Here is a 26586-nt window from a genome sequence, read left to right on the forward strand (position 1 = left end):
ATTTAAATGCAATAATCTAAAGAATAAAGACATAGAATCAAATAAAAATAAAAAGATAATAGTAAAAAATCAATAAAAATAAAATCTAAACATGCATATATTTAACTAAATATAGATGTATGCAATATTTAATGTAAAAACAAAACTGAATAATAAAATGATTAAAAACAGTGATGCCATAATGTTGGGCAAATTATATTTAAAAGAGCATCTGTACATATATAAGTATATATACGCTTATATATGTCCATAAGTATGTATTAAAAAAATACAATACGACCACCAATACTAGGAAAACATTGACCTACATAATCTTGGGGGGTCGCCAGTGGGCCGCACCGCACTGTAAAGACGTGGACCAACCCCCCGCCCTCTCTGACACACTGTGCTTTGTGGTGTTTGTCTTGTTTAGACAGCCACTCCCACTCACGTGTACCCACTAAGTACTGCTCCCAACACACACACACACACACACACACATGCATGCACGCACACACACACAGACGAACTTCCTCTTTTGCAACCTAACACCATGCACAACTTCCATCTCCCCTATCACATCTGACCCTGGACTAGTCACCAGTCAATCGCAGGGCACATATAGACAAACATTCACACTCACATTGACACCCGTTCCAAGTCTCCAATGAAGCTAACACGCATGTTTTCCGAACGCGGGAAGAAGCGGAAGTACGGGGGAGAACATACGAGACTCGAAACCCAAACCCGAAAAATGCGAGGCAGACATGCAAACCACTTGACCATCGTGCGGCCTCGGGTGCAACTCATAACAAACAAATCAACTGCTAGTGTCATCTTTATGGCATTGAGAGGCAGCATAACATATTTTTTTACCACTCAGCTGATGGCTGATGCAATGTCATTGGTACACATTGACATAGAACATCCTGTTTGTAGAACGACCAGACAGACAGACAGTTACTGTAGAGAGATACATATATAGATAGTTACATTAACAGACACACTAAAATAATGAAATGTAAACGCTAATGTTCAAACTGCATAATGTTACAGTAACTTAACATTAAATATACACTGTCTGTCAAATGTATCAAAACGCTTTCTCATACAACTGAATGGGGAAGTGTCTTCTCTCCAAACTTTTGGCTTGTAGAGTACAGTGCTTCTGAGGAATAAAACCTCTGTCTTGTTTTCGATGAACACTTAGGTCTATTACACCATAGTATTTTAATGTTAGTCATATGGCGGTAGTACTTGGTGAGGAATTTTTTGGGGGGGATTGAAAACCACTGCACGAAATCTTGAGCATCATGACAGGCTACTTCCTTTTTCTGAAAGCTTGTTTTACTCAAATTTGACTGCAAATGTGGCATGGAGAGCAGAGGTGGCTAAAGTACTCACACTGTAAGGAAAAGAAGAGATAAAGGTGTAAAAAAATAAAAATAAAAATGAGTAGGCCCTACTGACTGAAATGTGTTTAAGTACAGTAACAAAGTATTTGTATGTTACCTCCCCCGATTGTTATACAATGGCGTGCAAATTGTATGCAGAATGTTTAATGCTTACATATACAACACTTATTCTATAGTCACATTTGAACAATGATTGTAAATTGAGAGGTATAAAACGTTATGGCAGTAGCATATAGTATTATGTTCTTGTGCATCATAAACACAAACATGTTATGCCATGCATATTTGTTCAAACAGAGCGTTTTATTGTCATTTTACGGAGATGCTGCTGCTGCAGTGTTGTTTTCGAGGCTCTGCAGCAGAAAAAAATGTGATGTAATGCTTTAGGAGCAAAACAGGTGATGTCATGCCTTTGCAGCCATACAGTACGCTACCAGCCGAACCAGATAGCGACTTTGAGCCATTTAATGTCCCACACGCTTGGATATAAAACAAAATATTTTTTTTTTAATATGTTCCCAACAAGCCCAGGCAAGTCCCTGTACATTTCCACAGCAGCGGGGTCTGCTATTCAACACTAGCCCCCCTGTTTTTTTCTTCGTTTTTTTGTTCACTGCTGGCGTGTTACTAGGCAAGATACATCTCGGGGGTGTGTCCGGCGTGCCTCTCCTTTTTGATTGGCTGGTAGGCCGGAGGAGAGGGCGTGGCTTCAGGCACACTATATAAACATTGTTGCGGGGTAAGCAGGAGCTGCAGAGCTTTCCGACAGCTGGTTGACAAGTACAGAAGACGACAAGGAACTTGTCCGATGGTTGCTTTCTGCAGACAATAAAGCTCCGAATAATTGACTTTTTTTGCTTTTTCGTTGAAGGTAAGGACTTTGTTATTGAGATTTGACTACACTTCATTCGAAAAATAACTGCACTTTCCTAAACCTTTTTTTTTTCAAATGTACACCTCTGTACAAAAAATAAGTGACCATCGCAAAATCATCAGTTTTTTTCTGATAGTTTCTGATTTTTAGTTTGACAACAGAACTCCCAAATTCTAAATAGTCTTTCAGAGCATTTACATTAAATGAAAATATCAATATACCAAAAAGGTAGTGTTTTTTTTTTTTGCAGAGGTGTATATTTCAGATTGTATTCTAATGTACTGTATTGCTCGTATCCAGTTGTTAGTAAAAAGTGTAAGGGGAAATTAAATTGTGGAATGATATGAACTAATTCGTCATTTTTGTAATTAATTTGTAATTTATGTGCATATTACAATACTTTGCAGCAATAAATGGATATTCTCCGTGAATATTATATATGCATTGTGGCTACAATGAAAACAAATCTCCAATTTCATGTGTCAGGCTCCATAGAAAAGTGACTTTCTTTGTGCTCAAGTTTCCTTTGTTAGCCCTTCGGCAACTTCAACGTCATCTCATCCTGTTGTTTGGTCGCCTCTTTCTTTGACGCAGGCGATGCATTCGAGTGCCTCAAACGTGCAAACTGGCAGTTTGCCCCCGTCTCCGGTGGACAGCAGTCCCAGGAGGCTGTCTTGGGGCAACCTGGTGCAAAAGCTGACCGACAGTATGGAGTCTAGGTCCAACAACAGCAGCAGGAGCGACCTCTCTGACTCAGGTGGGTAAAGCACAGAAATTTGGACTGCAATAGGAATTCACCCGATCCAATTCGCCTTTTAATGCAGTAGTACCACTTTCACATCGCTATTATCGAAACTATCAGTACCTCACAAAAACGCAGTCTAACAGCACGCAACTGTGCCACACTTACATCAACTGGAATAGTTCAGAATAATTTTTTACCTAAAAAAACACAATTGTAAATATTTTTTAAATGAATGCCTATTGATAGTCAAATTTGGCTGTAACAAGTTTTGCTCTACGCAACCAATCAGAGGACGGAACATCGCATTAGTGTGCCTGTTTGCTGAGTTTTTTTCCCCAAATCCATAGTGTGCTCCCCTGAGCATAGTCGGAGGTTGTTTTTTTTCCCCTCCACCTCCCTTTGTTTTCTCTCTCTGAATCTGGGCCCTAATCTTCGTTATCCTTCTGATCTCAACAGTGTCCGACGTGTCCGAGGAGGACCTCTTCTACGACCCCACGGAGGAGGCCATCTTGAAAGAGGTGGTGGAGCTGATCGAGCGAAGCTTGCGCGAGGCCAAGGACTCGCCGTGCGCCCTGCGCTGCGCCAAGCTCCTCATCCCCGACCGGCTCCTGGAGCGCATCGGGGGCGAGCTCCTGCACCTGGCGGCCAGCGAGCCGTGCGGCCTGCGTGGCGCCCTGGTGGACCTGTGCGTGGAGCGGGGGCCGCAGTGCGAGAGTGTGGCGCAGCTCTCAGTGGACCCTTACCTGGTGCCCACCTTTCAGCTGACTCTGGTGCTGAGGCTGGAGTCCGGCGGGCTGTGGCCCAAGATCCAAGGACTTTTTAGTTCAAAAGTGCCGGCGAGAAGGCAAGCTATCAAGCTGAGCACTGGATTCCGCGTCATCAAGAAGAAACTATACTGTTCTGAGGAGCTGCTGATTGAGGAATGCTGAAGATGACGGTAACCTCCTAACAAAGAAGGACGTCACCACGGTACAAGTGAAGCATTCTCAAGCGTGTACCTCAAGTTTCTATGGAAACCGCCCAAATGGCAGCTACAGCTATATGGTCATCAAAAACAAAAAAAAACAAAAAATCATTTGGCATAACAGCTTCTAGTCAGACGTCATTCCATACCCGTGTGGATGCTTATTTATTTGATATTCAAATACTCATGTGACATTGCACTTTGTTTGCATAAATTTTGTTTTGCTTTTTGTATTTTCACAGTCGCGAAAAAATAAATTATTTTTTTAAACAAGTGGAGTCCTTGTTGTTTGTCCTGTATTGTATCAGTGATTTTAAAGCACGACACACTTATGATGTGCTTTTTAAAAAACATACATTTGAGGTACAGTATTCAGTACATTTTGGGACTAATTATCCAGACACACACACACACACACACACAACACAATATGCACGTAAATATGTATATATATATGAAAACGGAAGTCAAGTTAGCATTTACGCTACCACGCAGGCCAACTTCAATGTAAAGGTTCACTAACGCTATTGCATTGGCATTAATGACTCAATGTATTATTTGGTAAGCTTTATTTTGAATTTGGTGATCTTGAGGGTATTCAACTTTCTCTCCAGAAAGCGGACTAATCATCCTGCCTTATTGTGAACGCGCATTTTTTTTTCACCAACCATTCTGCGGATCGCGCCCGTCCTGAACCGATGCTTGATCCTTACCAATCAAAGATGATTCGTTCCACTGCACCACTAGTGTTTTTTTTTTTTTTTTTTTACCACTAGTATGTACAGGACAAGTACGCAAAAACTCGTCGTGACGCAAATGACGGTACGCATCAGTGATTTCTGTTGCGCATGCGTACCTGCGTACCAGTTGTATGCACCCCTGTATATGAATATATACATGAGGAAGTACAAGAAAAATTAATATTCTAGGTACATATGCCCCATCTCATTACACATTTAATTTTCATTTAAAGTATTGATTTGTCATGAAGTCATTTCAAATTAATTAATTGATTTTATAATGTACTCACTGAAATAAAAAGAAAACTATTAAAAATAAATATCTATAATAAACAAAAATGATTGTCATTTAGTCTTTTATTGAAAAGAAAAAAAATGTCTTCTTAGCAGTCCCTTTATAAAGCACGCAAAAACTAAATAAATGAAATATAGAAAGTTAATCAATAATTTTGTTTTTACTTCATAACAACACATCAATACATGCATTTATTTAAAAACAGTTGTCAATACCTGTTGAATTACATTGAAACAAACTTTTTATTTTTATTATGAATGAATGTGATCATTACTATTATGAAGTAAAACCCCTAAAATATGGAATTAAATTTCCGTTATTTAATTAAAAAAATATATTTTGCCGTGCCCTATAAAGGAAGTGCTGAGATTTTTCTTTTATTTTATAATGTTCATTATATGCATATTATACAAGTATAATGATTGAAAAATGAATGAATAAATATTCTATTTTTAAACTACACTTTTTAACGCCCTTATATATGCTGTATATACTGTATATTATAGGGACAATTTAGAGTTAGGATTAGATTGGAGGTGTACCTAATAAAAGAGTCGCAACTTTGCAAGTATCTTCAAAGCGGAAAAAAAAAAAAAAAAGGTAAAAAGTGTCATCTTGAATGAACTGAGCACACTCTGCAACCATAGGCGAAGGTTCTCGAAGTCTGCCCGGCGACACACATGCAGAAAAAAAGGAGGAAGGCCTTTTTGAGAACATGACACTGCGCTTCCTGCCAAGCACATGCAGCACATCGGCCAAGTAACGTGAACGTGCGGGGAGCAGTGATCCCAGCTGCGGCCTTGAAAAAGTGCTGACAGGGCGCTTTGCTTTATGTCTTGTTTGTTCAGCTCCGAAACACAAAGCGGCCACATCGTTGTTGAGCATTTCCACTTTTTTGAAATTTTATTTTCCCCATATCGCTCAGTAAAAACACGGTGGGAGGAGTTTCAAGCGTGACTGATGATGCAGTTCAAACGAAATACTCATTAAAACCACATTACAAACAAGGACGTATTGTGCAAAAGTCTCAAGCCGCCAATAGGCTTGTTTGAATGACCTTTTTCGCAGCAAGTGTAAATAGTGATACGTGAGAGGAAAAACAGATTGTAGAGGGGCGGCCCGTGGGCAAAGCAAGATGCCAATCTGGATGAAGGTGCAGTTATAGGGATTTTTCGATCGCTGTATAATGAGTTACAGATCAAGAAGTAGGCTCATGGCGGACAAACACGCCACTATTTTTTTCCAGTGTCGTGAACAGTCGTGCCTTGGTGGAGGCCAAGGTTAGAGGTTAGAGATGTGTTAACGGTTAGGTTTGCGTAAGAGGGTTAAGGTTAGGGGTTAAGGATTTAAGAGGTAGGTGTTAAGGTTGAGGTTGGGTTGGGACAGGGGCCTTTAATTTCCGTAGTGCGGAGGCCAAGATGTTCAGAAGGAAGACAACGAATGTGTCAGTGGAATTAAGGGTTGAGCCAAACTAAAAACTGGATGGATGTTGGATTCCTTTCCACAATCAAGGGGTAATTCATCGAGGCCTGGTGGTTCTTGTTTCATCATCAAAGCAGGCGCTTTTGTGTATTTTCTGTTACAGGAGCGAGGTAAATTTGCTAATTGATGGCTGACGTGAGGGATGTCTACAGGTAGGCAACGATCGTTACTCAATGCGTGTTCAGATTGATTTCATTATAGTTGAGGATCGACTTGTATATTTTGCAAGTGACCTTGTCTCTGGTTACTGGCCTCGTTTTAGTCAAACATTTCCACACGCTTGTTTGTGGTGCGGATTCACCACATGATGTTTTCGGCGAGGTGTCTGTCGTTAATGCCAAAACACGTGCGGGGAAAAAAAAAAAAACGATACGTGGTTTTCTATTGGCATCGTGACATGTAAATCATTGGCGTTTGTATGGGGAATTTGCACCCTTCTGTGGCCTTCTGGAATCGCCTTCTGTCAAACAGATGCCAGAAGAGATGATGGGTGTGTGCGCGTGCAGGTTGTTGTTGGTGGTCGCGGGGGGGTTTGCACAGGACGCTGTTCGAACTTGAACCACCAAAGGTTAGCGTTCGGGTTCCAGGGTTAGGTTTACGATTGCGGTTCGAGATTACTACTGTGACAATCTGCGCCTCATTAGAGAAACACCCCAGACCCGCACGACTGTCATTCTAGATTTACTGTACATGGTCATGACTGCATTGCTAAAACAATCAATCTAATAGTGCATTTCATAAAACCTTTGCACTTTAACTGTAGACGAGACATCAATGACGACATATGTGAGGATGACGGACAATACACGTGTGTGTATTCACATTATTTCTGCATAGATTTAAAGGGTTGCGTCGAAGGTGCAACTGAAGCCGAAAGCCCAAACTTTGTAATTGATGAAATGAAACGGCAGAAAAAAGAAGCCCCACGCCGCGGGCTCATGAAATCCAGTTTGGTGCCCCGGAGCTAATCCTTACCCTTATCTCAATGCTTCGTCACTTTTAACCAGTTTAGCAGGAGCTGCTTTGTCTCGTTGCATGTCAAGTTGTCTTCGAGAGGTAAGCTCATCTATTTACAGCCAGGTCAGTCTGGAACGGGGGGGAAAAAAAAAAAACACGCAAATAAATATTAACAGATAATAATTATCCATCCACTCTTCCTTCCTACATTCCATCCTTCATTTTTTATATTGCCCTTTCATATATTCCTTTCTTCCTTTTACCCATCCTAGCCACTCTTCTTTTCTTACCGCTCATCCTCACTTCCATTCTTCCTTCCATCCTTCCTTTCATACCTCACTTCCTTTCTTTGCTTACTTTTATACCCCACTTCTTTCCTTGCCTTCTTCTACCATCTTTCCTTCCTTAACCAAGCTTATTTGGAGAAACCTGCTTTTGCAACCTCCATAGTGTACATTTCAAGGAAGTGGCCCACAGATTCTTGCGATGCTTACTTGCGGAAATAAGACGGGAGGCAACGAGACCTCAGCCGTGTAAGGAGGCGGTGATCTCGGACAGCTTGGCGCAACTCGGCGTTCGAGCCCTCTGCGCCCTCTGGTACAGATCCGTGTCACCGAAATAGCGAGCTCGGTACAGCATGCCTTCCTCTGCACGAGAGAGAATGCAAACCATTCAACGGGGAATATTCTGCATGGTGTAGAAGTGTGGGTTTTTTTCGAGCAATTTGAAACATTTGACTTTTGACTCCATCTGGTTTCAGGCTTATCGAATATACTACGTACTTTGCTGTTTCTCCTTCCAGCAATTGTTTCGCAGGTTGGAGATATAATCGTCCTCCACTGTCTGCTCCAGGCGCTTGAGATTGCCGTCATTGACGTCTTTAGGAAAGTGCTCGGCCACGTAGTACGCCACCTTCAGGTTCTCCGTCAGCCTCTTCTGCGTGTGGCCTGCCGACCTTTCACGTGACAAAGCAATTAGGGAGATATGTTGTGATGATTCTGGGAGTTAGTAAAGCGTTTTTGTTTTTGTTTTTTTTTTAACTCACGGGCGATAGCTGAGGCTGTAGGCGGGGCTTTTGACCAAGATTTGGCTGAGAGCTGACACAATAACCAGGATGAGGATGGGCATGACCTGCACGAAGAGGGCAAGGCCCCCCTGAGGATAAAAAAAACAAAACAAGATTATCTCAGCAATTAGCACATAAATTGGGGCTGAAAGGCATGTCACGGTCCAAGGTATACATTCTTTATCCTCTGCAAAAAATGGCTAATATTACTGCAGTGTTGCTGAGTCACTTAGATGTAAAACTTATCAGTGTTTATTATGAATGCCTCAATTCAACTATATTTTGTGTAATACTGAACCCGGGTGGCCAAGGCGTACACACCAGAAGGAGCACAATGTACACATATTAAAAGCATTCCATTTATTAGGAAAGACACTAATACTATGATCTAGTACTCTGAAAAGTGTATTTTAATAAATGTATGTGTTTTGATATATTACATGTCTTTTAAGGGTGTAGGAGGTGCAAAAACTATGTGTAAATATGTTTTTATCTCTTATTTAAAACGCAGGTGGGTCTTGAATTTATTCCCCACGGTAAACACTATAATGTAGAATTTTGCAGTGTGGCTTCAAATATACATGACTCAATACCGTCTTCTAGTGGCTGAAGCGGCACATTGCTTTGAGACAATACTCACATCTCGCGGTCGTTCTCTTCTTTGCGGCCTCTGGTGACGCATCCTCCCATTTGCGTATGCGTGGTTACTACCTAAAAAAAAACAGTACAAGCTGAATGATTAATCAGTAAATGAAAGTTGAATGGTGATAGTGGTGAAACGCACTCGCTGGATAACCTCCTCCAAAAAACATGTTGAAGAGGTCCTCAGGGGAAATATCCGCATCAAAGTTGGCCTCTGCCTGTCTGGAAGGATGCTGCCTCTCCTTGCCGCACGCGTCATATTGTCGTCTTTTGTTGGCGTTGCTCAACACTCCGTACGCATTCCCAATGGCTGCTCATTGAAAAAAAAAAACACACAAGACAGACATTTTAATTAAGTGATTCTTATTATGGTTGTGCAACGTTAATCAAAAGACATTTGTTACACATTTGTTGTGTTATACAAGTGCAAGAAAAAGAGAATTACTACTGTACATGGACCTTAAGTTGAATGGAAAAGATATTGAAATAAATGCTCAAATAGTTTACTATAAAGGTTACCTTTAAATGCCTCTGTGGCACCGGGAGCATGATTCTTATCTGGATGGAATTTTAACGCAAGCTTCCGGTAAGATCTTTTGAGCTCGTCCTCAGAGGCGTCCTTCAGCACGCCGAGGATCTCGTAGAAATCTTTGCATTGCTTGATCCTGCGACATGAACACAGAGATTCGTGAAATAAGTCATTTGTTATTGTGCTTGTAGTTGTTTTATTTGTCTTTATGATTTTTAGTATTTATTTAGATAAATTATGTACCGTTGCACAGCATCCACCTGCTCTGCGGTGTAGGACTTTGAGGTATCTGAGGGTTTCTCTTCAGGTCTGCTATGGTCACTTTGGTTCTGTCGTAGTCGAGGTCCTGAATCGCCATTCAAGTCTGCGTGTGCGCCTTGCCTCGGTGTGAAGCCGTTCTTGGAGATGAGGTCCAGCAGTACTATGGACAAACAATCACAATGGCTTTTCTGTGGACAGTTTTTTGTTTATTTTACCCTTGATTTTCTCCACAGGGAAAAAAAACAAAACAAAACACTAGAACTGGACTACTCTTTTGTTAGACAGGGCCTTGGCGACACCTTGTGGCATTTTTTGGTGTTTCATAGGCAAGATTTTCAGTGAATATTGAAGGCTAAGTAGTTGCAACTACGTGAACTAAATAGGTGTGGGAACACTATATACTGTACTGTATATATAAACATACACGGTGCTTCTCGCTATGTTGCAGTTTACCATGTATTTTTTGTTTGTGTTTTTTTTTTACAGTGTAGTTGTATCACACCATGCCAAGCAGCACCGAGGTCTACTGGAAGAGATGCATCTTTAATCAAGAGTAAGAAGAAGACGCAGGGATGGTCCCCAACTAAATTCCAGTAATTGTTATTGTTGTTATTCCAACAGTGCAGAGAGAATATAGCCTCTGAGTAAAGTTGTATGCTCGGTTTGTATGTTGCTGCTCCATGTGTTAAAGTAGCAGTTGCTTGAAGGTTTATGATTATCGTGGCATTGCTGCTAATTTCTGTTAGCCAAGATATGGCGCTTCAGATTATATACTAGCATTAGGCTAGCGGATTTCTCTATGTGTTGCTGCGCTGTGTGTTAAATTAGCAGTTGTTTGAATGCTTGTAATTACAATTAACGTCGATCCTAATTTCTATTAGCCAAGCTAAGGCGTTTCACATAATTAGCATTAGGCTAGCTGACTTTTATAAGATGAATGATGTGGCTCGGTTGAACATTTTGTGTAAACATACAAAATGTTTAATTATTTATTTGTGTTATTTGTCAAATTTACTATAAACCTCAAATGGGAGTGACAAATAAACAGGCACTGGGAAAAGGTTCAAGTGGTTTTAAAACATCTGGAACGGGGTTCTATGGACATATTGGTGAATTCTTTTTCCAATATATAGTATGTGCCTTGACTTATTAAAGGTTGGTAAATGAATGCTGTTTAAGAAACATCCATATCCCAATGATGTTTTATTAGCTTGTTCTTCCACAACAGCTTCCGCCAAGAACGCATTTTATTACGCACCTGACCCAAACTGTTCCAAATGAACTGTTCAAAATGGCCACTGGTCGAAGCACTAATCTTGAATGAATTGATTTTAAAATATGTATTTATATGAATTGCAGGCCATTCACTGGTTGTGATGGCGTCCTGGGCCGGTTTAGCGTGCAGTGATACTATCCCAAGCCTCCCCCGGCCGGGGCGGCCCCCCTCCCTTACATTCTGTACGTTAGAATGTATGTGCACATAGACATCCATGCAAAAAAGCAGATGATGCGTTCACTTGCTGGCAGGTTCGACTCACCCCTCGCCTTCTCGGTGGGGAAGAGCCTCTGGGCCTTCTCGAGAAACCTCCTGGCTTTGTCCGGCTGCTCGCTGCCCAGCGCCGCGGCGGCGATGTCAATGCACCGCTCCGCCTCATCCCGGTTCACCTCCATGGTGGTGGACCTCGGTGGGTTAGCGGCAGGACCGGAAGTCGATAACGAGATGCGGTGACGTCATGCGAATGCTGACGCCGGCAAACGCAGTGGAGAGGAGGTCTATTTTTTTTGCCACCCTCAAAATATATTGCTGGAGACTTAAAGAAATGGGTTAGCACCGTTAGCGAGGGATGGCCGATGGTGTGGTGGATTAGGTCCTCCACTAGAGGGAGACACATCATTCTTTAAAAACAAAAAATGTAGGTCAAAGACTTGGCTGCTTCAATTTCACAGAGGTTGCAAACAAAAAATAAAATTATATGTGGCCCTAGGAATCCTTCATACTTACTACCAAGAGTTCAAACACAAGGGACAGTGAGAGTTGTTCCTATTATATTTTAATTTGGTTGTTTCATTTTATTCTATAATTGCATTGGTATATTATTCATTATTTGTGTTGTTTTTACATTTATTTATTGGGGAATGTATTTATTCATGTTATTTTATAGAAGACAATATTGCACATATCTCACATTACCCCGAAAAGTTTCACTACACCTCTCAACAACTATGCCACAAAAAGTGAACACGGAGGTTAATTGTACCTTTGACCATAGAGTGGAAGAGCATTTATTTATTCTGCCAGTCACTATATATTAACAGCATAAATAAACAAAGATACATCAGTTCTAGCAATTTTTTTTTCAAACACTAAGTGAAATTGGATAATTTATTGCAGCTGTGTGATCATCTCCCATGGCACACTAATGTGCCACTGCCACAGCACCTTGTTTGGGAGTCACTGGCTCAGTGTTGGTGTGTCATCAGCAGATTGCAATATAGATACAGACACAGTGGATGAGTCACAGAAAAGGGGCATAAAAGTAGATGTCCTTGGAAATGTACAAGGAGATTCATGGTTCAAAAACCTGTTGTGAGTTTTACTGTTCAGCTCCTTGTTAGAGAACAGCATAGTTGTGCAAAAAGTACTGAAACACTGAATGGTTGGACATGCATTGCATTTAAACGTTTAGAAAAGGTCAAATGAAGTTCACCTGTAAAGGTTATAGTCCACTTTTGGGTAAATTTAATCTGAAAGCCCAATAGCCGTTTTTTGAGTAGTGTAAATACAAATAGAAGATAAAATAAGATAACAATGATGAAATAATTCTTAAAAATCAATTTAAAAAAAGAAGACACCCATTCCAGCTGACCTTGGATGAGAGGCGGGGTACATACTGGACTGGCTGCCAATCGCAGGATGCATATTTGAATATGGTAGGAAGCCAGAGTCCCTGGAGAAAACCCACACAAGCACAGGGAGAACATGCAAAGTCCACACAGGAAGGTCGGAGCTGGGATTCGAACCCCAAAACTTAAAACTGAAGGCAGGCATGCCAATCGAACACTGTGCGGCCATTTAAATCCATTCAATAAAGATCCCCCCCAAATAATAAGACAATTAAAACTATACAATTAAAAAAGTAATGCAAAATCAATATTAAGTCATAAAATATAAATGGATAAAACAAATCAAAATAAAAATATACATTATAATCAAAATTAAATTAAATAATAAAATCACTATTAAAAAAATAATGGAAGATGCAAATTGACTAATTATAAAATCTAAAATTAGTTAATACTGTACGACAAATATTGTAATTAAAAATGAATCATCAAAATCAAAAATATTCCAAACTGCTCTCATTTCACTCCCCAATCATGATGAATCCACCATAAAATATAAAATCATTCCAGCAAATTTAAAATTATAAATACAAATTCTCCCCCAAAAATTATAAAATCAATACGAATTATTAAAGTATTATTATATTTCAATAAAAATATAAAACATAAAAAATAATACAATGTAGAATAGAAAATAAATTAAAATTAAAAATATATATATATTTTACCGATTGTTTCATATCAAATCTGATTGGATCGTGCAAGTATACCTAACTTGTACGTCGACGTGCATGGACGTTTAAGTACGGTTAGAGCCGTTCCTATTTTAAATAAACTTTTATAGTCACTCATTCAAATCTGGGGCTGGCGACGTCACCACTTTCCATGCCACGCGTGTGTCTGGTGGTGTGGGGCATAGGTCCGCGTGTGGGACGGGGATGAAAAGTGAGGCGGGGCACGGGGGAGGGGGTCAAACGAGCCTAATAATCACACATCTGGATGGAGAGCGAAGAAGAAGTAGCGACGAGCAGATGGCCCAGTAGCCAATCAGAGAGCAACGAGTGGGCGGGAGCTGCGCGCAGATTGGCCGGGGACCCGCAGAGGCACCTCGCGCTTCCCCATCCCTTTTTGGTTTTGATGCGACACACTTCTCTTTTATTTTCTGTTTAAATCAAGGCGAACGGCTGGCTTCACAGCTTCAAAGTCCTCTTTAATCCCGCCTTCGGTGAGTTGTTAAAGTTGTCTACTGCTGCCACCCAACCTCCTTCCTTTTCAAGGAGCCTGTCACATAGACGTTACGCAACGCTTCCGAGTGGCCCGAGCATCACCGTATCTGTCGCCTCTTTTTCCTCCATTGGACTGGCAACCATTCTAACTGTTGTCTTCGTTTTGCATTTTTCCGGGGTGGCCGAAGAGCATTTATCTAAATTATCCAGCTAAACTTGCCAGACATCACCGCAATGACGGAGGCGGAGGAGCTAAAACAGCAACAACAACAGCCCGCATCCAGCAACGGCTCTCCGATGGAGGCCTCCTGCAGGGAAGACGCGTTCGATCACACGTACGAGGAGAAGCAAGGCCCCAAGCCGCCGAGGATCGTCGTGTGGAAGAACGTCATCCTCATGACCCTGTTGCATATAGGTGCCCTGTACGGCGTGCTCCTCGTCCCCACCGCCTCGCTCGCCACGCTGCTCTGGTGTAAGTGCACTACTGTCGTGCCATATGGCCTCTTGTTTGTTCACTCACAATCCGGTTTTCCGTCTATTCCTCACACAGGGGATTACACTTGGTTGAATGGCACCAACGCGCATGATTTGAGACAGACACTCCATAAAAGGATGTCAAACGTCATAATGTACTTAATAGAAAACATTTAAGGCACGCGTCTACTTTGTCGTTAAGTGGGACTCTGAAAGGTTGATGCTGGTCCCATTTGTTAGGAGTTTCCAACCAGTTTCCAAAATGTGGAACTTAGAATTACAAAACTGTGTCTGTTAAAACTCACTTTAAACATTATACTGACTTTGATGGGAATTTGGAGTTAATGTCCCTGGTCAAACTGTGGCCTCAGTGGTCGTACAAGTCAAAAATAACTTTAAAATACTCAACTTCAATGTCAAAAGAGGGCAGAAATTATTAAATTGTTCATCAAGGGAAAGATTAGAAACGTTGAATTAGTGTTGTCACGATACCAACATTTTGACGTCAATACTATACCTGCACAAAATACCTCGGTACTGAAACGGTGCCTCGACAAAATCTAAAATCAACAAACGCAGCAAAATGAAAGCTGACAAAAGAATTTCACAATCAAAAACAGTTATTAATTCAAAATAATAGGATATGCTTGATAAGAAAATGACATTTTAAACAGCGTTAAACACGTGAACTTTTGCACACATAAATATTAGCGATAAATATTACTCTGTTTCTTTCAACACTTGATTATTAATATTCATAGACTGCATGTAAATTAACCCTTAAGAAAACTAGTTCCCATTTATTTATTTAAACGTCACTCATATCAAATCTGCACAGAGGTTTATAGAGCCATTAGTCATCAATGCCTGCATTCATATGTTTATATAAGCATAATGCATACATGCCAATTTCATGTCATCCATTGTTGATATTGACAATACATTTGCACCATTACGGTCATGCAAATATGTTCATTTAATTGATAATGACTCAACATACTGCTACTTTGAGCGTGTACATGCGTGTCTACTTTTCTCTAGTCCGCTCCCAGCGAGTTGAATGTCTCGTCAAATTATACAAATTGTGAACAAAATAATTCACGCTCTTACTTATTTTTGAAGGAAGTGTTAGAAATGCATCACAGCCTGTAGCTCTTAAAACTGGTGGTATAACTATGGATGCCGATTAGTGGGAGGCGTGCCACTTAAGGTGCTTCTCACATGTCAGACAGGCGCCGTTGCGCTTATACATATTTGTCTTTAAGACAGAGTTGGTGAGCAGCATGTTTTTTTTCTTTTTTTATTTTTTAATTCAGGTGTTTAAAAAAACATGGTATCAAGCCGTTTTTTATGCCGAAAAATCTTGAGTTATGGTAATTTGAAAAACATGACATTTTCGCACCTCTGCCGTTAGCCTCTCTCTCACGCATTGCAAAAAATGAAAGCCGGCCTGTTAGAAAGCCCACATTGTTTTACTGTTTGTAAGCGTCGAACGCGAATGACGTAGGTACTTTTTTCTTTCTTCTCTCGACGCAGCTACTTGTTGCTCGTGCCACGAAACGCCATAGTTACAGATTGCCTGTATTCCCTCTCCGTTTTACGGCCCGTTTGCCCCAGAGAGAAAGTCTCCTCAGCGTCGGTGTGATGCCAGATATGTACGACACCAATAGGCGCAATAACCAGCTTGGATTGCATTCTACCATAGGCCACAATGCAGAGGGGATCCTGTTAAAAGTCAGCTATTTTAACTTATAAACTTTTTGGCGTTTTAAGTTTGAAAATAAAATAAGTGCATATATGACTTTGGAAAGGTCTTTGGGACAAAATAACCGCATAATGGTGAACTGTTTGACTATGACCTGGTTTTTAACCGTGACACTCATCGACGGAAGTGATAGCGGAAGCCCGTTTAAAATGATAGGCGGACCGTCCTTTAGGCGATCACTATTTGGCCCGGCTAGCCAAATAGACGGATGACGGAAGGGTACCCGCGCTGATGACGGATGACGATTGATGGACCCTCATTTTTTTATAAAATGCCCAGCTCTGGTAAAAGTTACCAATCCTCCTCCATAAAATAAATTGAAAAATAATTGAACAATTACTTAGCAGCTTCTAATTTTAAAACTAGCTAGCCATCAATTTGTTGTGTATATGTGGTCATAAGGTCATCACACATTGGGTTCAGTCATAACGGCCCTCCGAGGTACACCATAACTACAATGTGGCCCCGACAAAAAATGAGTTTGACACCCATGCAGTAGGGTGTAATTAGTTATCGTGCATAGGAAATAATGGAGACTGGACCCCCACATAAATGAATGGAAAAGGAAGTAAAATGTCACATTATGTATTATACTACATCTATGGGAGTTTGAAAGGTGGATGTTGGTCCCACTTGTCTGAGTTTCAATCTATTTTGCCCACAAGAAACAGTGGATCTTGGAATTAATCTAGCCCCGTGGTCATCATAAACATTAACATAATCATAAAAATAATTTAGTCTTTTGACTTCGATAAAAGTAATGTAGCCCTTAGAAAATAATGCAAATTTGGAAGTAGTCTGGGAGTGTGGCCGTTGCACGAGTGTAGAAGTTTAAAATGCTCTCTAGACTTTGATGACAACAAGGATCTTTTGTGTGCAAAAAGTACACAGTCTAAGTCAATTTCTGTTAATGTTGAGACATTAAACTTATTGGATGACTATCAGGAAGACATAATTAACGTTGCCTTGTCAATAGAAGATTATGCACACTTGAAATGAATCTGTTCAAACTTTAGCCGGTGTGTGGCAAAGTCTATTAAAAAAATCAAATGCTAATCAAAATAGAGGGGATGCCACCTCTGTGAGGTTTCATAAGACTTTTGAGGCTTAGAGAGTCAACTGCCATCTCCTAGAAGTCTTTGACACTCTTTGATGATTCCCTAAAGTCAACTGGGAAATGCTTGGTCTACGAATGAATTTTTTTTTTTTTAACGACATATGAAAGTTTAGCTTTTTCTCCCATTCAGAAATTTGCTTTATTTCATCAGATGTAAAGCAAGCTTTTTTTTCTTCATATAATTTTCTACAAAAATAATGGAAAATATTTTTCTTTCGGTAGGTAGGTATAGGATGTCAAAAAAACAAAAGAAATTGCTTCTATTTGAAAAATTGTCCCTTTAGTCAGAACCTGCGTGAAAACACCATCCTTAATCAGTTAATTTGGCATTCACTGCCAGCCATTTTAGAACATTGTGACATTTTCAAGTCCCACAGGCTATTGGTTAAATCATTATGTATGCACACAAGCTACCAAATGAAAGAACACTCTCCTTTCACGAGAGTTAGGAAAAAGAAAAAAAAAAAATCAGCTGCTCTTTTCTAATGGGGAGTATTTTGTGGATGCACAAAATGCAGCCGCTGAGCTCATATCTAAAATGGGGCATCGATGTCATCTACTTGTGGTTGTGCATCAGTAAAGCTGTTTCCAAGTTTGGAATTTACAATGGAGCAGCATCAGCTTGTATACTTGCCAATGGCAGTGAATAAGTTAACTCCATCAAAATAAGCTGCCAAACAGTATAGTATAGGTCGAACAGTCAGACTTAACACCCCTTTTGGAAAGAGTTTTACAGGTGGGAAGGCGACTTCCTGTAAAATAATTGTGGCTTGATGTACATCAGGTCAAAATTTTACAACACGAATAAATCATTGCTTTTGCAATGTATATATGGAAACTGTATTGTCACCTGTGAAAATGATTCCACTTATGTTGTCTGTTTCTTTGAAGGGATGGACCAATTACCAGTTTGACAGTTTACCGTGGTTTTAAAAAGTCAATGTTTCAATAACCAGTGTTTCCTACAGATTTAAAATCTACTTGGGTGGGTGGACGCCGGCGGAGGTGGGGCAATTTAAAAAATATATATTTTACGCTTCATTTCGTCCATTCGAGTGCATTTTCAGAGTAAAAATTGTTACCACATTTACGTCAGTGACACAATTTTTTGGCACTTATTTTGTATTCAAATAAAAAAATAATATTAATAAAATAAGGCTGTCATTGGATCATAAGAGAAAAACTGGATGGGGACAGCGAAAAACAAACATACTGAGCCTTAAAACATAACACCATGTTGTTTGAGATGTTAATCCACAATCCCAAAGCACAAAGTGAGTCTGGGGACAGAATTTGAATGACCATGTAGCAGAGCAACTACCACAACTTCTTCATCGAACGTGACAAAAATAATCATGAAAAGTATGGTGTGATCGACTTATCCTAAGTATGGTTCAAGTTGGCCTATTGAGACCATTCAAACATGGTATATAGTTGACATTTTGCACTTTTGACAGAAGTTTGAATGGAAACTCTGCAAGGCCGGATCTTGCGTCTCTGTGTTGTCTTAAAAAAAAACATCCGTCGATTCCTTGCAAAGACAGAGACTGGTGTGCAACTCCTGCAGCCCTGCTGCCTCCCCTGGACATCACAAACAACGCAAATAAGGTGCATGCTAATTGGCGTTAGCAACATCAGCTTAGTCCGTCGACGGACAACGGCTCCGAATGTCTCCCCGCGACTATAACACACGCCCAAAATCGCCCAGAGTATCTCCGCGAGAGCGCAGAATTGGCCAACTCGTCACATTTTTGCCATGCGCCGCAGAGGTATAAAACCAGATTTGAGTGACGCCGAATTAACGTTACTTGCGGTATCTACGGTCGTGACCAGTTTTTCTTGGAGGGGGGATTTTTTTTTTTTAAATCTTATTAAATTCTCTAGAAAACTTATTGGGCGGGCCCGCCTAAGTATTAACATGGTGTGGAAAACACTGATAACAGTTGAAGCTGTGTGACCCATAATGAACTTTTTCTTTTTTTTTTTTTTTTGGAGGGGATTTCTAAGCAGGGCACAATATGACTGGCCACTTGCAGTGTTGAGCAAAAGCGGCACCACTTTCAAGTTAATTGCCTCCGATTACTTTTTTTTTTCCCCATTCTTGTTGAGAAAATATGCGTGGGGGGTTGTATTGTCCTTAATAAACACATGTACATGTGTAGGTGCCAGCGTGTACTAGTTAGCCCCAAGGACAATATGAGTAGTCGTCTGTTCTCAAAAATACTGTAGCTCACCAGTGATGAATCTATTTTGTCCCGAGCCCGCTGATGTGCCAATCAAACAGCTACAGCGTGTCTGGGGGCAGGATATGCGGCTGTGACGAAAACAAACCAAACATGGCCGTTGAACACGCTTTTATCAGTTGACAATCGGCCTGACTTAAAAAAAACGTTTTATTTAAGATGCCCTTTACCTGCATATTTACATTGCAAAAAACACAACTATCACTCAACGCATTGATGCCATCTGTGTCAATCATCAAGATAACAGGACTCAGCTGGCCAAAACATGCATGCCGGTGACATTTTCATCCCTTGCCGTGATTGGTCAAAACAAAAGTTTGGTAGGTGTGTACCGGTTGTCTCCTCGCCCAATCAGCTCCAAGTATTGGACTGAATGTCCTGCCTTTCCTGAGCAGATCACATTGGAGCAGCCCCAGATTGGTATGGTGGAGAACTCCTTTGAGTAATTCACATTGGACTGCAATATTTTTGCTCGCGGTTACCATACTGTCAGAATATGTCGGCCCATGTCTATTTCTTAGCAGGGATTGGCATTTGCCTAATACAGTGACCAAATCGCAAGCAGTGTATGTGAACATGGACGCGCTATGAACTATAGGAGACGCTCAAAACATTTAAAGTCCTGGAAAATAAACTCAGATAGTAGATAACATTTATAAATCGACCAGCTCTAGCCCTAACCCGCCAAGTCCCCACGTTGTGTATGCCGCGTGTGAATAGTGAATAAAACATGCAATGTGGTTGGTCAGTGATAATGTGCGACTGTATGACTCAGGTCGCACCACTGTGTTACATGCCTTGACTCGCCGAATAGTCAGTTGCATGAGAAACACGGTTCGGCCTTTAACTCATTCACTGCCAAAAACGTTTTTATGTCTTTTCACAGTCCAGCCATTCAATCCCAGGTTTTTCCCAATTTTTTTTCAAACGTTAGGAGGGTCTGACAATGTCTGGCAGTTAATGAATTCAAGAACACAACAGTTGAACACTTGTGGCGAATAGTAGACACTCCTCTTAAAAAATGTTAATAATTGACTAGGGCTGTAACTAATCATTTTAATAATGCAATGTGACTAAGCTACTGGAGAGCTTTTTGGATTGTGTGTTTATGTGCATTTTGTCTCTTTACAGCCGCACTTTGCTTTTTGATAAGTGCTTTAGGAGTGACAGCAGGCGCTCACCGCCTGTGGAGTCACAGGTCCTATAAGGCCACTCTACCTTTAAAGATCTTCCTGGCTGTGGCCAACTCGATGGCCTTTCAGGTACAAAATAAAAAATTAAAATTGATCCGACTATCACGCTTCGGCCGTTTATCTTAAAAAGTTTTCCTCCACCGGCAGAACGACATCTACGAGTGGGCCCGCGACCACAGGGTCCACCACAAGTACTCTGAAACGGACGCCGACCCCCACAACGCCGTGCGCGGCTTCTTCTTTGCCCACATCGGCTGGTTGCTGGTGCGCAAACACCCCGACGTCATCGAGAAGGGACGCAAGCTGGAGCTTCACGACCTGCAGGCCGACAAGGTGGTCATGTTTCAGAGGAAGTGAGTACGCAATTTTTTTTTTCTTTAGATACGTTTTTTTTTTTCTATTTGCAACTTACTTTTTTCTGCAATTTAAGTTTTATAAATCAAAAAAAAAAAAATCCCCTTAACTATTTTGTTTAACATTTTTTGTTAAAGATTTTGGTAAGAGAGATTATTATATTCTTAAAAATGTAATTAGTATTTCAGGGTTAAGCGATGACTAAAATGGATAGTTGTTGCTTTTTCAATTTGTCAAATGTGCTTTGATTTTGCACGGGCTATTCCCGATTCAATAATATTAGATCTATGCAGAGGATCAAGAATACATGACTGTGAGTACTGTTATATTTTCTGTTTGCATATTGCTGCACAGTTTCTGTCACTCCATTGCTTAAAACGTTAAAGCACCAATTACATATGATACTAGCATTCGCTTTATGTAGCATGCGAAAAGGCAAGCTTTGTTGTTTTAAGTACAAAAGGTGTACATTTTTTTACTTATTTTTTAGACAGTAAAGTTTAACTGAGAGCTATTGGCAGTGGTCTCCTGACATTGGTGATGTTTTTTGTTTTAATTGCTTAACTTCAGATAAACATTGACTTTTAGCTATTACGGTTTTGCTCATTTTTTTTTTTTTTTTCTAAAGAAAATCTTACCAAGTACTTGAATCATTTAGTGTATGGATTACTTTGTGTAGCCTAAGCACATCTGTAAGGTACTTTACAATATAAATAAAGGCCAGGTTATATGCTGCCAGTCTGGTTTCACAAGGTAATTCAAGCGTGCTGGCATTGAACCACAACGACAACAGCGATCCCGCCCTTCCACATAAAGAATATACATTCACAGACGTTCTTTGCCCTCCAAACAGACACTACAAGCTGTCGGTGCTGCTCATGTGCTTCTTCGTGCCCATGTCCGTGCCTTGGTACTTTTGGGGCGAGCCCATGTGGGTGGCCTACTTCGTGCCGGCGCTGCTGCGCTACACGCTGGTGCTCAACGCCACCTGGCTGGTCAACAGCGCCGCGCACATGTGGGGCAACCGACCGTACGACCAGAGCATCAACCCCCGGGAGAACAAGTTTGTCACGTTCAGCGCCATAGGTATGACGCAACACAAGCATGTGTTGTAGCTAATTGACTGTATTGCTCTTGAGGAGTTACACACTATACATTGCACAAATGCTTTCCTGTGTTCTAGAGCTGGGGAAATCAAAATTGAATTGTGATTTCGGATTTTCATCTTGAAAACATAATTAAAGAAAAACGATTAACGTGCTGAACAGTGCGGTGTGTCGCAAGTTGACGCCATGCGATTCTGCCGCCGCCGAGCATGTTTTAAACTGTTTAATGACACCCTGGTTTAAGTAAACTGTAAAAGCGAACACAGAACAAAAATAATCACACACATTGTAAATCCCATTTAAGCCTTAAGAGCCTGGCTCAACAGCTCCCCAAAAAGTCATCTTTGGAATTACCCTCAAAAACCTGTTTTCCCAGAAATTCAACACCTCCAAAATATCTAATATCACAGCCCCTGTAGCAGATAGAAACATAATAAGAGAGCTTGGACGTGGCTTTCACACGGCCCGAGTTTATTCGTTTATTCTTTAAAGTGTCAGTGCAAGAGAAGCACTATTTTTACTAAACTACTTTTAATTGCCATCCTCTTTTCTGTTACAAAGACGTCAATATTGTCATTATTGTCTACAAACATATATCTTAACCATATATCACGTTCGACTGGTTCTACTGGTTCAAAGTCCACAAGCACGTCGTCTATATCACTGCCGTTACTCGTTTCAGACCACCCGCGACCGACGCGTCCACCATTATGACTCAAAAGAATTACGGAACATCCTCTGCGGGCTTACAACACCGTCACGTGTATATTCTCATACATTTCATTGCTTAAGATAGTGTTTTTCAAACGTTTTTGAGGAAAGGAACATTTATATCATTGAAAAAAAATCCCGTGGCACACCACCAGCTGAAATTGTGAAAAAGAAAAGGCTTATGTTAACAATATAAGTGTTATATTTAAACATTTTTTTTTTAACATTGAAGAATGACGTTATATTAGAGCGTCTTGGATCGGAATTAAATAAACACAAAGAAAAAAGTATTTTATAATGTTTCATATTGATACTCAGTGTGAAACATGGGCCTCTTTGGATAAACATGCGTCACTAATTCACTTGTCTCTAAACAAAGACAATTAGCTACCTGCTGCTGCTGCGGCTGCCACCTGCTGGTATGGAAGAGTACTACAATGTAAAGACAATTACGATGCCAGGCGCTAGACCGCACAAATTCGGTAATTTCCCATGGCACACCTGACAATATCTCGCGGCACACAGAGTTTGAAAAACACTGGGTTAAGAGAGCGAGAATTAAATAATAAAAAGAAAATGACGTGTACGCTCTCTCGGCTTTAAGGGTAGAAAGACGCAACAGCGCTCTCGGCTCTAGTGGTAGAAACGCGGTTATGCGCTCCCGGCCTTAATGGGTTAATGGAGCTCAATCACTCAGTTTCTTTTACTCTTCAAGTCTCATTTTTATACTCCATGAATGCACAGCACCACCCCATAGAGGCCAACACACACAGCAGGAACGGCCAGTATTTATTTTTTAGCGCTATTATTTTTGTATATTCTTCTTTATTTTCAGGTTGTTCGTTCAAGTTGTGTTTAAAGTTGACTTTTCAAGGATTCAATTCAATTCATTGTTGTACCTAGACATTTTTCGACATATGGCACGAAATCCAATAAGAGTCCCATGTTAGCCCTGTAAGCCCCAAGGGTTGAAAAGACGAATAGAACAAAATAAGATCAAATAAATACAATAGAGATTAGGGAGTGTGTTCAAGAATAAAGTGTAGAACGTGCAGGGATGAATGGGAATAAGTCTACAATGGTAATTTTGAGTAGTCTAGTTTTGGTAGTGGAATAAATACTAATAAATGAATGATTAGTGTCCCAATGTATTTTGGTCCAGGTGAAGGATTCCACAACTACCACCATACGTTCCCCTATGACTACGCCACAAGCGAGTTCGGCTGCAAGTTCAACCTGACCACCTGCTTCATCGACTTGATGTGCTTCCTGGGCCTCGCCAAGGACCGCAAGCGAGTGACCCACGAGATGGTGCTGGCGCGAGCGCAGCGCACGGGTGACGGCAGCTACCGCAGTGGCTAAAATCCGAACGAACGCCCAGGCCCCAGACCTTGCCGAGCTTGAAACAGAAAATAAAAAATCTCCACAAGTCTTTTTTTGACGGCGTTTCATCTCTTCATCCACCACGTGGAGTCTTAAGTCGGTTTCACGGGGGGGCCGCGACCACATTTTTATGCTTGTTTTTCGTGGTTTTTAGTAGCTGTTTCTAAAATTTGTGAAACCGATTTAAAATAAATATAAATACGTTTTAGCTAAGCTCTCAGCCTTCTATCGGGCTTAGGTCTTCGGCAAAAGTGTTTTGGATTTGAAGTGAATTCATCGGGGGGGGGAAAAAATCCTTTGCCGTGTATTCAACGGTCCCTCATGTAGCCACTTGTTTCTTATCCTTCACAAATAATAGATTGTTAGCGTCGTTTAGTTCAAACAGAAAACGACAATCCAAACATTTGACTGAAAGTAAACCAAATGCGTAGAAAATGGTTCCTTTTGTCGTGGAATTTAACGATAGAGCCGTTTATCTAGTGCCAATATAATTTTTTTTCTTTTTCAGTGCGCTTTGTGGACGTTTTTGGATATTCTCGTGGCGTCCGTGGCTTCGCTTCCTCTCGCGACGTTTTATGCAACATCTCCACCGGTCGATGTAGCAGCCGGGTCATGTGACCATGTGGCCATCCATGCATGATGATGATGGTACACCGTACATTTTGTCGGCGAGCGCCGTGAACCTCAACCCCCCTTTGAGTGTTGGGTTTTACAGAATGCTTCTATGATCTTATTTATGTATTTATTGTTGCGTTCTTTTTGGTACCGACTGAAATAGCATCGCTCAGATAAGAACCGCTAGCCTTCGAAACCCGTTTCGTATCTTCTATCTGGAATTGGAGCGCCTGTTTAGTTTGTCCCCGCCCACGATCCACCTTTAAAAAAAAAAAGTCAGGAAACTACCAAATGCCTTATGACTTGAATTCATTCCTGATGGTCACCCGTTCTGTCCCGACAAAAATCCGATAAAAATAAAAACAAGGTCCATGTTTACAGAGGCATAGTTGGTATTGCAATTAAAAGTAGCACTTAAATAACACTGGGGGGCAAAAAAATTCTATCAAATGTTAGGTACGAAATTCCGCACTCCACATCTCTCATGCAACGAATGTGCCAACTGGTTAGCGATGCCACATGCTGTGTAAGCAGCTACCCCCAAATTAACGTCGCTCCAAAAGCGACAAGAAGGATCAAAAAATGTTTGGAGGTCTTGAATTGTTTTGTCAAACTGCTCAGTTCGGAAATAAAGTTCACAATATTTTCAAGCCACGTGTCATTGTTATTTGTGTTTCCATTAGGAATTTCGCCAATGTTGATAGTAAAAATCGCTCACGTTTTTAGTTGAAAAACAATGAAACGCATTTTCTTTATATTAGTGTAAACCGTCACCCACTTCAAATAATGGCTTAAGTCATTTTTATCGACAACATTTTAAAATGTTTTTGCCTAAAGCTCTCAGGATGCTGGCCACCTCTGCAAAAATCAGCGACATCCTTAAAGAGATAATTCAATTATGCACCTGAAATGATTAATAATTACAAGTATTTGGCTCCATATTTTGTGTTTTCTGAAAGAAATTTAAAAATGACATAGGTCGTTTTATTAGAAAGGTGACGAAATGTAAAGTACAATTTGGGTACTGTCTAAAGCTACTGAATATATTTTTTTAGTTGACTAGAAAGTCACAACCCAATTACGAGTGTGAATTTGGTCCATTTTTCTTTTGGTTTTCAATTAAATTGGAGCGATTCTAAATGTATAAACTACTGAAGTAAAGGAAAGCATGAAATTAAGTTTTCCTTTTTTCACTGAAAAAATGTAAATGTTTCTACTGTTGCCCAGTGAAAAGGATTTTATTTGCATAAGAAAGAAAAATATTAAAAAATTAAAAAAAAAAAAAAAAAGCCCAATGAAAAGTGCGTATTAACCCAAAGTTAAATTTGGAGAAAAAAAAGTGAAAAAATGTCTACTTGGAAGTTACATCCTGACTGTAATGGTGCAGTAATAGGGCATTACCCTACCAGCGAAGGAAGAAGTCTAAAAATGGCATTGATGGTTTTACACAGGACAGAGAGGAATGCGAGGGAGGCCTACGTGCATGCAGGAGGGTACACATTATACCATTATTACATCAACCCTGATGGATGAATACAGTCCTTGTATTAGGCCAAATTTTGGTGCTCAAGGCCCACATAACAGATGGGCCACGTCATTTTTGGAA

The 26586-nt window shown here is 40.5% G+C and overlaps 3 protein-coding genes across 4 annotated transcripts; 2 read left to right on the plus strand and 1 right to left on the minus strand.

The window, feature by feature from the left end:
• Positions 1–2121: 2121 nt before the first annotated feature.
• Positions 2122–4250, plus strand: ddit4 (DNA-damage-inducible transcript 4). The gene is made up of 3 exons (XM_086015719.1): positions 2122–2265; positions 2863–3025; positions 3470–4250. The coding sequence occupies exons 2-3, from the start codon at positions 2866–2868 to the stop codon at positions 3940–3942; spliced, it is 633 nt and encodes a 210-aa protein (XP_085871845.1). The 5' UTR covers positions 2122–2265; positions 2863–2865; the 3' UTR covers positions 3943–4250.
• Positions 2850–14627, minus strand: dnajb12b (DnaJ heat shock protein family (Hsp40) member B12b). Its single transcript, XM_086015716.1, has 9 exons — positions 11488–14627; positions 9932–10109; positions 9679–9824; positions 9302–9469; positions 9158–9228; positions 8497–8606; positions 8234–8406; positions 7946–8098; positions 2850–7580 (listed from the first exon to the last, which is right to left on the minus strand). The coding sequence occupies exons 1-8, from the start codon at positions 11618–11620 to the stop codon at positions 7977–7979; spliced, it is 1101 nt and encodes a 366-aa protein (XP_085871842.1). The 5' UTR covers positions 11621–14627; the 3' UTR covers positions 2850–7580; positions 7946–7976.
• Positions 13817–25630, plus strand: scd (stearoyl-CoA desaturase (delta-9-desaturase)). Of its 2 annotated transcripts, XM_086015718.1 has the most exons (6): positions 13817–14018; positions 14208–14491; positions 20750–20880; positions 20959–21164; positions 22019–22251; positions 24145–25630. In XM_086015718.1, exons 2-6 carry the CDS (start codon positions 14254–14256, stop codon positions 24342–24344), a joined length of 1008 nt encoding a protein of 335 aa, XP_085871844.1. In that variant the 5' UTR covers positions 13817–14018; positions 14208–14253; the 3' UTR covers positions 24345–25630. The 2 variants fall into 2 exon arrangements, with proteins under 2 accessions (XP_085871844.1, XP_085871843.1); XM_086015717.1 differs by having other exon boundaries at positions 13818–14491.
• Positions 25631–26586: the final 956 nt, after the last annotated feature.

Source organism: Filicampus tigris, chromosome 19 (genome assembly GCF_054856515.1).
Source record: "Filicampus tigris isolate MCC_2025a chromosome 19, RoL_Ftig_1.0, whole genome shotgun sequence".
In the NCBI taxonomy this organism is placed as follows: Eukaryota; Metazoa; Chordata; class Actinopteri; order Syngnathiformes; family Syngnathidae; genus Filicampus; species Filicampus tigris.